This window comes from Neoarius graeffei, chromosome 11, assembly GCF_027579695.1.
Source record: "Neoarius graeffei isolate fNeoGra1 chromosome 11, fNeoGra1.pri, whole genome shotgun sequence".
Classification (NCBI taxonomy): Eukaryota; Metazoa; Chordata; class Actinopteri; order Siluriformes; family Ariidae; genus Neoarius; species Neoarius graeffei.
Genome location: NC_083579.1, coordinates 34772974 through 34784702, shown reverse-complemented (window position 1 = coordinate 34784702; position 11729 = coordinate 34772974). Strand labels below are relative to the sequence as shown.

General features: G+C 39.7%; 1 protein-coding gene across 2 annotated transcripts; it reads left to right on the top strand.

Annotated features, from left to right (window-relative positions):
• The first annotated feature begins 1019 nt into the window (after positions 1 to 1019).
• Positions 1020 to 11263, top strand: LOC132893812 (E3 ubiquitin/ISG15 ligase TRIM25-like). Of its 2 annotated transcripts, none has more exons than XM_060932954.1 (5): positions 1020 to 1069; positions 1148 to 1240; positions 9467 to 10023; positions 10125 to 10220; positions 10355 to 11263. In XM_060932954.1, the coding sequence occupies exons 2-5, from the start codon at positions 1222 to 1224 to the stop codon at positions 10484 to 10486; spliced, it is 804 nt and encodes a 267-aa protein (XP_060788937.1). In that variant the 5' UTR covers positions 1020 to 1069; positions 1148 to 1221; the 3' UTR covers positions 10487 to 11263. The 2 variants fall into 2 exon arrangements, with proteins under 2 accessions (XP_060788937.1, XP_060788938.1); XM_060932955.1 differs by having other exon boundaries at positions 10360 to 10435.
• Positions 11264 to 11729: the final 466 nt, after the last annotated feature.

Sequence of the window (11729 nt, the reverse complement as noted above, 5' to 3'; positions counted from 1 at the left end):
CCACTGGTGTGTGTGTGTGTGCGTGTGTGTGTGTGCATAGAGAAAAGAAGTAAAATGAAGACACTGAGAAGTGATTGTAAAATGGAGAATAAAACACACCTTGAGTTGCTGCAAGCCTGTCTCTCATTTCCTCAAGCTGCTAAAGTGTTACAAACGGCAGTGTAGCAGTAATAATAATATTTCAACAAATTTCCAGATCTGTCTAAATGATTTACTTGTAAAGTGAAACCAAATACACAAACAGGTTAATGTGATCTCTGTAGTGCAGGTTCTCAAACCTCTTGAAGTGTGAATTTCCCTCTGGAATTAATAAAGCGATCTGTCTGTCGAGCCAAGAACCCTTTTAACTGTAAAATAAATTTCATAGACACCATTGAACCATAATCCTACCACTCAAATATTAGGCTATTTTTTTAAATATCTGGATTAATGTTAACCAGACTAAAGACGATAAGAACTTCATGATGCATACGTATGTCTTTGACAGTTGTGGATTGTGATGACCAGAACAGTAAATTCCTGTAGTCTTAGGAAAACTGTACACACACATTTTCCTGAGTTTGATATGAGAGTTTTGTGTGTTGAAATGAGTAACCACCTCGTGGTGCTTCAGTGAAAATGAAACCAAACCAGTATGAAAGCTCACAGGAGCAGGAAAACTTCCTTGGAAAACAAATGCTGATTTTAATGCCCACATAAAGAATAGACATAAAGAGTAATGAATGAATGAATGAATGAGTTTTGAGAAAAAGAAGAGTAAAGGTATGTGCTGTGTTTCTTTTTCTTTTTTTTTTTGTAGATCAGAAGTTTTTCCAGGATTTTGTTTTGTTGATTTATTAAACTGAACTGAGTAAAGAGTGCCAGATAAAATTGTTTCTGTACCCAGTGAAATATGAGCATATATTATTCAGTTCATGTATAACAGTGGTGATAAATGTTAAAAATGAGAGAGCACATGCACAGTAAACAAATTTGATAGCTAAGATCAAGGAAATGTTTCATTGTGCTGTTATGTGTGTTTTAAGAATGTTACTGGACGAGTTGCAAACATTCATACTAACAGCAGGAGGTAAGAAACTATAAAGTACAGTCACTGACTGAGATCTATGAGAATGCTCAGTGAAAGTCTGTGCTTTTTACTGTACAGGGTGAAAAAGGAGAAGGGAAAAGGACATCACTGATTCTTTATCATCACAACTAAGGCAAGGCAGAAGGAACAGCATGGATAAATCTCATGAATGTAAGTTACACAGTTTATACTTGAACAGATGAGTATTTCAGGATATATCAGTTTCTAAATCAGTGATAACTTCAGAACCCTAATGTGAATCCCACATTAAAGACTGACATTAATTTCAAGCTCATGAAAGCAGATTTCTGATGATCAGATTAAATGGTTTTCAGAAACATGTTTCAGAAGAAACCACTGTGCTCTGATGTGATGGTGTCTTGTACTAGAGCATTGTTTGTTTGTTTGTTTGTTTGTTTGTTTAATAATCTCAATCATGCCTGATCCTGAAGGAATTCTCTTGAAGAAAGTTTGGCCAAACTGAACCTCTCTTGCAGTTATTTTTTGTTTTTTCATGCCCATGATATTTCTTTATGAACTTAGTTGGCTTAGTTATTTTAATACGCGATTGAACCCAGAGGGTCTCTGACCTCAGGGTGGAACGGTACATGTATTCGTACTGAACCGTCACGGTACGGGTGTTATGGTTCGGTGCAGGCAGTCATACGGAAAATACACGGTACAAAAATGTATAAAACTTAGGTGTGACGATCGATGAACGTAATGCGGAACCAAATTTGATTTGCGCGATTTCTTTCCAGACACCTTAAACTGTAAGCCCGAGCTCAAGCTGATTGGCGTCGAACCACCACTGAGCTCTAAATAAAATCTGGAGGGCTCAGAGCCTATTCCCCACTGTAGAGACGAGTGAAGCCATCTGGCCGCCATCTTTCCACTCACATCACATGTATTTGGCTCATGTGTTAAAGCGTCGTCTCATCTCATCTCATTATCTCTAGCCGCTTTATCCTGTTCTACAGGGTCGCAGGCAAGCTGGAGCCTATCCCAGCTGACTACGGGTGAAAGGCGGGGTACACCCTGGACAAGTCGCCAGGTCATCACAGGGCTGACACATAGACACAGACAACCATTCACACTCACATTCACACCTACGGTCAATTTAGAGTCACCAGTTAACCTAACCTGCATGTCTTTGGACTGTGGGGGAAACCGGAGCACCCGGAGGAAACCCACGCGGACACGGGGAGAACATGCAAACTCCGCACAGAAAGGCCCTCGCCGGCCACGGGGCTTGAACCCGGACCTTCTTGCTGTGAGGCGACAGCACTAACCACTACACCACCATGCCGCCCCATTAAAGCGTCGTATCTGATCAAATTTGCTCCCAGAAAAGTACGGTATCTCCTGACTTTGTTTTGCCTTTCATTACCTCCTCTTATTTTTTCAACTTTATCCCCATTCTGTACATATCTTTATAGCGCTCACCTTCACTGTTATTGTTTTTTTTCCTTTTCCAGTTCAGTCTCTGATCTTTTTTTTTAATGGCTCTTTTGCGATTATAATTATTCTAGCAATCATTTCAGATTTTCTCTTATACAGTTTATCTTTCCCTTTCATATATTTCTTCTTCCTTTTCTATCTATCTATCTATCTATCTATCTATCTATCTATCTATCTACTTTATTCTCACAGTCATATCTTAACAGTATTTACTGGTCACATAATTCACTGTTACAATATTCATGCAGCTTGCAACCAATATGACCAATAACTACTGTTCAGACATGACTGTGAGAATGAAGTGAAAATGGCAAATAACATGAGAAAATAATCGTTTCGACAACTGTCTGAAAGAGAAAGGAAGTGTTGTATAGCTTTTGTGTTAGATAGATAGATAGATAGATAGATAGATAGATAGATAGATAGATAGATAGATAGATAGATAGATAGATAAGGAAGAACTATATGAAAGAGATACACTGTATAAGAGAAAATAAGTATATGATATGGCTGGTCATGATTCCTGTATCTCCCTCTAACTGAGAGAGAAACCCCAGAAGGTGTTTTTGGATTATGAGGAGGGTCTGGTCTCCTTTTATGATGTTGAATCCAGGTCTCATATCTCCTCTTTTACTGGTCAGTCTTTCACTGAGAAACTCTACTCATACTTCAGTCCTTGTTTTAATGATGCAGGTAAAAATGCAGCACTACTGATCATTTCTTGTGTGTAAATTTTCACCTCACTATGTCAAGAGTGTGTGAAAGGTCCCGATTGAAAAATAAATAAATTTATTAATTAGTTTGTTACATGGGCAGCATGGTGGTGTAGTGGTTAGCACTGTCGCCTCACAGCAAGAAGGTCCTGGGTTCGAGCCCAACAGCCGGCAAGGGCTTTTCTGTGCGGAGTTTGTATGTTCTTCCGGTGTCCGTGTGGGTTTCCTCCGGGTGCTCCGGTTTCCCCCACAGTCCAAAAACATGCAGGTTAGACTAATTGGTGGCTCTAAATTGACCGTAGGTTTGAATGTGAGTGTGAATGGTTGTTTGTCTCTGTGTCAGCCCTGCGATGACCTGGCGACTTATCCAGGGTGTACCCCGCCTCTTGCCCATAATCAGTTGGGATAGGCTCCAGCTTGCCTGCGACCCTGGAGAACAGGATAAGCGGCTACAGGTGATGGATGGATGGATGAATTAGTTACACCTTTCTCAAACTCAAGCTCGCATTACATCGGTCAGAGAAAACACAAAAAAGAAAAGAGTTGCTAAAGAGTGGTGAGTTTTTGCACTGGTGGAGAAATGCTCATGAAACAGAAAGAGATGAGATTTGAAGAAAGGAAGAGAAGAGCAGTCATGGAGGGGTTGAGGAAGGGAATTCCAGAGCTTGGGGGCCATGACACTGAAGGACCTGCCACCCAGAGTAGAGCGTCTACTGCAAGGAACAGCAAGGAGATTATAGCTAGAGGATCTGATAGAGCAGGATGGAGTATAAGGGGACAGGGGATCACAGATGTAAGAAGGAGCAAGTTTATGGAGAGCTTTGAAGGTGAGTAGTATGATTTTATATTTAATTCTGGACAGAACAGGTAGCCAGTGAAGTTGAGAAAGAATGGGGGTGATATGAGCAAATGGTTTGGTATGGGTGAGGAGTCTCGCTGCAGAGTTCTGAATGTATTGTAATCTTTGAAGGGATTTAGTAGAGAGGCAAATCAGAAGGGACTTACAATAATCTAGGCAGGACATATTGAAGGAGTGGACCAATGTTTGAACATCACTAGTGGAAAGAAAGGGGTGAAGGTGGGCAATGATCCAGAGGTGGAAGAAAGCAGTCTTGGTGAGGGATTTAATGTGGGGATCAAAGTTGAGTGAGGGATAAAGCAGTATTCCAAGGTTTCTAACAACAGGTGAAGATTTAACAAGTGCACCGTCGATGATAAGACTGAAACTGGAGGATTAGGACAATGAAGATTTGGAGCCAGGCAGCACGGTGGTGTAGTGGTTAGCGCTGTCGCCTCACAGCAAGAAGGTCCTGGGTTCGAGCCCCGGGGCCGGCGAGGGCCTTTCTGTGCGGAGTTTGCAAAATCTGGAAAGTTCATAACCTATTCCCTGCTGTAGAGATGAGTGAAGCCATCTGGCTGCCATCTTTCCACTCACATTGCGTGTATTTGGCTTTCGTGTTAAACCATCGTATCCAATCAAATTTGCTCCAAGAAAAGTATTTCCTGACTGTTTTTTTGCCTTACATTACCTCTTATTTTCTCAACTTTACCCCCATTCCTTACATATCTTTATAGCATTCCTCTTCACTGTTATTGTTTTTTTTTTTCCAGATCAGTCTCTGATCTTTTTTTTTGAATGGCTCTTTTACGACTATAATTATTTCAGTGGAGATCATTTCAGATTTTCTCTTATACAGTTTATCTCGTTCATTTAGTGTGTATTTGGCTTTCGTGTTAAACCATCGTATCCAATCAAATTTGCTCCAAGAAAAGTATTTCCTGACTGTTTTTTGCCTTACATTACCTCTTATTTTCTCAACTTTACCCCCATTCCTTACATATCTTTATAGCATTCCTCTTCACTGTTATTGTTTTTTTTTTTCCAGATCAGTCTCTGATCTTTTTTTTTGAATGGCTCTTTTACGACTATAATTATTTCAGTGGAGATCATTTCAGATTTTCTCTTATACAGTTTATCTCGTTCATTTAGTTATTCCGTATCTATCTATCTATCTATCTATCTATCTATCTATCTATCTATCTATCTATCTATCTATCTATCTATCTATCTATAGCCCCGATTCCAAAAAAGTTGGGACAAAGTACAAATTGTAAATAAAAACAGAATGCAATGATGTGGAAGTTTCAAAATTCCATATTTTATTCAGAATAGAACATAGATGACATATCAAATGTTTAAACTGAGAAAATGTATCATTTAAAGAGAAAAATTAGGTGATTTTAAATTTCATAACAACAACACATCTCAAAAAAGTTGGGACAAGGCCATATTTACCACTGTGAGACATCCTCTTTTCTCTTTACAACAGTCTGTAAACGTCTGGGGACTGAGGAGACAAGTTGCTCAAGTTTAGAGATAGGAATGTTAGCCCATTCTTGTCTAATGTAGGATTCTAGTTGCTCAACTATCTTAGGTCTTTTTTGTCATATATTCCGTTTTATGATGCGCCAAATGTTTTCTATGGGTGAAAGATCTGGACTGCAGGCTGGCCAGTTCAGTACCTGGACCCTTCTTCTACGCAGCCATGATGCTGTAATTGATGCCGTATGTGGTTTGGCATTGTCATGTTGGAAAATGCAAGGTCTTCCCTGAAAGAGACGTCGTCTGGATGGGAGCATATGTTGCTCTAGAACCTGGATATACCTTTCAGCATCGATGGTGTCTTTCCAGATGTGTAAGCTGCCCATGCCACACACACTAATGCAACCCCATACCATCAGTGATGCAGGCTTCTGAACTGAGCGCTGGTAACAACGTGGGTCGTCCTTCTCCTCTTTAGTCAGAATGACACGGCGTCCCTGATTTCCATAAAGAACTTCAAATTTTGATTCGTCTGACCACAGAACAGTTTTCCATTTTGCCACAGTCCATTTTAAATGAGCCTTGGCCCAGAGAAGACGTCTGCGCTTCTGGATCATGTTTAGATATGGCTTCTTCTTTGAACTATAGAGTTTTAGCTGGCAACAGCGGATGGCATGGGGAATTGTGTTCACAGATAATGTTCTCTGGAAATATTCCTGAGCCCATTTTGTGATTTCCAATACAGAAGCATGCCTGTATGTGATGCAGTGCCGTCTAAGGGCCCGAAGATCACGGGCACCCATATGGTTTTCCGGCCTTGACCCTTACGCACAGAGATTCTTCCCGATTCTCTGAATCTTTTGATGATATTATGCACTGTAGATGATGATATGTTCAAACTCTTTGCAATTTTACACTGTCGAACTCCTTTCTGATATTGCTCCACTATTTGTCAGTGCAGAATTAGGGGGATTGGTGATTCTCTTCCCATCTTTACTTCTGAGAGCCGCTGCCACTCTAAGATGCTCTTTTTATACCTAGTCATGTTAATGACCTATTGCCAATTGACCTAATGAATTGCAATTTGGTCCTCCAGCTGTTCCTTTTTTGTACCTTTAACTTTTCGAACCTCTTATTGCCCCTGTCCCAACTTTTTTGAGATGTGTTGCTGTCATGAAATTTCAAATGAGCCAATATTAGGCATGAAATTTCAAAATGTCTCACCTTCGCCATTTGATATGTTGTCTATGTTCTATTGTGAATACAATATCAGTTTTTGAGATTTGTAAATTATTGCATTCCGTTTTTATTTACAGTTTGTACTTTGTCCCAACTTTTTTGGAATCGGGATTCTATCTATCTATCTATCTATCGATTATTATTATTATTATTATTATGGGGTGGCACGGTGGTGTAGTGGTTAGCGCTGTCGGCTCACAGCAAGAAGGTCCTGGGTTCGAGCCCCGTGGCCGGCGAGGGCCTTTCTGTGTGGAGTTTGCATGTTCTCCCCGTGTCCGCGTGGGTTTTCTCCGGGTGCTCCAGTTTCCCCCACAGTCCAAAGACATGCAGGTTAGGTTAACTGGTGACTCTAAATTGACCATAGGTGTGAATGAGAGTGTGAATGGTTGTCTGTGTCTATGTGTCAGCCCTGTGATGACCTGGCGACTTGTCCAGGGTGTACCCCGCCTTTCGCCCGTAGTCAGCTGGGATAGGCTCCAGCTTGCCTGCGACCCTGTAGAAGGATAAAGCGGCTAGAGATAATGAGATGAGATTATTATTATTATTATTATTATTATTATTATTATTATTATTATTATTCCAACACAAAGGCTGTACAGTACTTCCTTTCTCTTTAGGACAGTTGTCAAAACAGAATTATTTTCTCATGTTATTTGCCATTTTCACTTCATTCTCACAGTCATGTCTTAACAGTATTTATTGGTCATGTTGGTTGCAAGCTGCATGAATATTGTGACAGTGAATTACATATGTGACCAGTAAATACTGTTAAGACATGACTGTGAGAATGAAGTGAAAATGGCAAATAACATGAGAAAATAATTCTGTTTTGACAACTGTCCTAAAGAGAAAGGAAGTACTGTACAGCCTTTGTGTTGGATAAATAATAATAATAATAATAGATAGATAGATAGATAGATAGATAGATAGATAGATAGATAGATAGATAGATAGATAGATAGATAGATAGATAGATAGATAAAAGTGAAAGATACACTGTATAAGAAAAAAACTGAAGTAATCTCCATTGAAATAATTATAGTAGTAAACGAACCGTTCAAAAAAAATGATGAGACTGAACTGGAAAAGATAAAAAAACAATAACAGTGAAGGGGAGCGCTATAAAGATATGCAAGGAGTGGTGTTAAAGTTGAGAAAATAAGAGGAAGTAATGAAAGGGGAAAAAAGTCAGGAAATACTTTTCTTGGGGCAAATTTGATTGGATATGACAGTTTAACACATAAGCCAAATACATGTGATGTGAGTGGTAAGATGGCGGCCAGATGGTTTCACTCATCTCTACAGTGTGGAATAGGCTCTGAGCTCTCCAGATTTTATATCGAGCTCAGTGCGTCTAACTGAGTGGGTCACACTGATTGACATGACTATTATGACGATGATTGCATGACTATGGAGAGTGGAACCGACCCACAGGAGCTAGAGGACCTGCCTGCTTCTTTTAAATCAGTGGTAGGAGAAAGCTTTGGGCTCCCAGTGAATTACAATAGCAGTGGTGACGGTGGTGGTTCGGACGAGGACGGTGTGTCGGTGTTGTTCGGCAGCTGGAGGGTATGTGAGTGGATCACTGGAGCTAGGCAGTAAGAAACCGTTCAACTTCTGATCCCCACTGTGTTTAAGCAGCCCCTTGACACACATACAGACAGGGCCAGAAAAAAATATGGAAGCAACTGGAATTTACAGTTCATCAGTGATGTGCCATACACAGTCGTATTTTATATTTTATTACATTGCATTTAATTTGCATTTTCACACCAAGAGATGTTATTCAGTTCTGTATTGCCTTTTATTTTGTATCAGCCCAAGGCTGAAGACATTTAAACACTCATTACGTTTTATTGTTTAGTATTTTCAGTGTATAAGAGATGCTTTTTGAGTTTTGTAGCCAATTGTAACTTGTGTGTTTACATTCATTATATTATATTATTTTATTTATTTATATAAAAATATGACCAATGGAGAGTGTATGTTCACTGTTTACATTCTGTGACTGAATACACTACAAGCTGTACCAGCGACCTTAGGGGAGACTATATGACACTAATTTGCACAATAAATTAAAAGAAACATAGCCTGATGCTTTTGGGATTTTTGTTGATTTTTCTCATTGTACTAAACTCGTACCGAACCATGATATCCGAACAGTGGTGTGACCTGAACCATGACTTCTGTCTACCATTCCACCCCAACCAGGATAAAGATACGAGATATGACAGATGAATGTATGCACACAGTAAATGAGTCATGCAGTGCTGTGAAAGTAACCGACCATGTCCACTGCACTTCTGTATTAAAGACGTGATCATTTTCACAAGGTTCATATCTGGCTGCTTGCTTCCACCTGCATAAGAGTAAAAACTGCCTGCCCTCATGACTTATTGTTGGGTCCCACAGAAGCCCAGTCCTGATGCACACTTCTAATACACACCTCTATCTTATATTTTGGAGAGATTTTGTCAAAGGAATGTGATCAAGATGAAATTTTCCTGAACCCATTTTTGAGCTCACTTTGTATGAATAATATCTAAGTAGGAGGCAAAGGGTTACTGAATATTTCTTTTACAAAATTGTATTTATTATAAATTATTACTTTCTTCTTGTTGGGGTATTTTTTAAAACATTTTTTTCTTATTCTCCCACCAGTTGGTTGTGAATCCAGTAGCCTCCTGACTGAAGAGCAGTTACAGTGTTCTATCTGTCTGGAAGTGTTCACTGATCCCGTCACCACTCCATGTGGACACAGCTTCTGCAACAGCTGCATTACACAAAGCTGGAATAAGAGTCAACATTATTATTGTCCATTTTGCAAAGAGAAATTCACCAAGAGACCTGAACTCAAGATTAATATAACACTGAGAGAGGTTGCACATCATTTCAAGAAGAAACATGCCCTTGACCAACCCGAGGTTCTTTGTGATGCCTGTACTGGTGTGAAACAAAAAGCCATAAAATCCTGTCTGGATTGTGGTGTGACTTTCTGTTCGTTTCATTTAGAGCCTCACATTAATGTTCCAAAATATAAGAAACACAAACTAATCAAAGCAGTGAAGAACCTGGAGAAATACATTTGCCAGAAGCATGAGAAACCTCTGGAGCTGTTCTGTAGAGATGATCAGAAGTGTGTGTGTCAGTTCTGCACTGAGGGAGACCACAAGAATCACAATATTATTCCATTAGAGGAGGAGAGTGGACAGAGGAAGGTCAGAGACACAAACATCAGTATTAAATATTCTTATGAAGATTGCAAATGAATTAAAATTTAGAAAATAAACTGTTGTGTATTTTTCATTTCTGTGCACAGAGTCAGCTGGGAAAAACACAGATGAAGCTGCAGCAGATGATCCAGGAGCGACTGAAGAAGATCCAGGAGATTAATCACTCAGTAGAGCTCAGCAAAGTCGGTTCAACATGATGTAGTTCATATCTACTGCAATTCATGTTTCATATTTTGTTTGTAGAAGGTAACAAAGTGGCACTGTTGGCTGATCTTCACTGTTATTTGATGAAAATGAGATGTTTTTCATTCTTTAGAGAAGCACAGAGAAAGACAAATCAGAGTGTGTTGACGTCTTCACTGCTTTGATTCGTTCCATTGAGAGGACTCAGGCTGAGCTGTTGCGGGTGATGGAGGAGAAGCAGAAAGCAGTGGAGAAGCAGAACTGACTGGAACTGTTACAAATTTGCCTGGAAGATGAACCAACTTTATTTTTGCCCCATGTACAGTGAGGAGGATGGTAAGAGAGGCAAAAATCCCCAAGGATCACTGCTGGTGAATTACAAGAAAAAGTAAAATCTTGGGGTTTCCACATCTCCAAAGCCACCATCAGACACCACCTTCGTGCCAACAGACTAAGGTATGCCAGAAAAAAAGCCTTTTCTGTCAGTTACCCACAAAGAATTAACTGACAAAGAATCTCTCAGACACCCCAAAAAGATTCAGTAAATATCTGATAATCCTTGGAAGTCAGGGTTTCTCCTCAAGGAGATGGTGCAGGTCAGCAGGAAGACCATGTGGGATTTAGGAGTGGTCAGAGAGTCTGTTAACAGGAAGGGAAAGATTGAGACATGTAACCCTCAGAATGGATTCTGGATCATGGCTCAGAGGGATGGGAATGAGTGTACTGCTTGTAATGATCTCTGTATCTCCCTCTCCCTGAGAGAAAAACCTATGAAGGTGGGGTGTTTGTGGATTATGAGGGGTCTGGTCTCCTTTCACTGGTCAGTCTTTTATTGAGAAACTCTTTCCATACTTCAGTCCTGCTGTTAATGATGGAGGTAAAAACTCAGCACCACGGATCATCTTTTGTGTGTTAAATTTACAGCTCACAAAATCAGTTCCAGAGTTCCAGAGTGGTTCAAGATATTTTTTTCACAAAAAAAAAAATCACTGAGGAATGATCATAAATTTTAATATCCTTTCAGGGTTATCTGGAGTATATTGTGCGTGTCTATTAAAAATAGAAAATGTGTCAAATAAACCCAGATTTCACCTTTTTGCTCAAGAAATAATTGCATCAATAAGCATTTTTGTATACATTTATTCTTGAAGTATGTATCCTAATATTATTCAACAGTGAGAATAAACCTTCAGCCAGTTCTTTTATATGTTAATGTTCTCTTACTTCTGTCATCCATTTAACATTTTTCAGTATGTAATTGTGGTGTGTTTTATTTACACATTCATATTACATTCACATTCATTTAAAAAAAGTTTTTAAAAAATGTGTGGGTGACTTTCAAATGGTTTTATCACACACACACACACATCACATTATCTCTAGCCGCTTTATCCTTCTACAGGGTCGCAGGCAAGCTGGAGCCTATCCCAGCTGACTACGGGCGAAAGGCGGGGTACACCCTGGACAAGTCGCCAGGTCATCACAGGGCTGACACATAGACACAGACA

Coding starts and splice junctions, on each gene's coding strand:
- LOC132893812 (XM_060932954.1), top strand. Junction 10,024..10,124: donor AGGAGAGTGGACAGAGGAAG/GTCAGAGACACA, acceptor TTCTGTGCACAG/AGTCAGCTGGGAAAAACACA. Junction 10,221..10,354: donor ACTCAGTAGAGCTCAGCAAA/GTCGGTTCAACA, acceptor TTCATTCTTTAG/AGAAGCACAGAGAAAGACAA.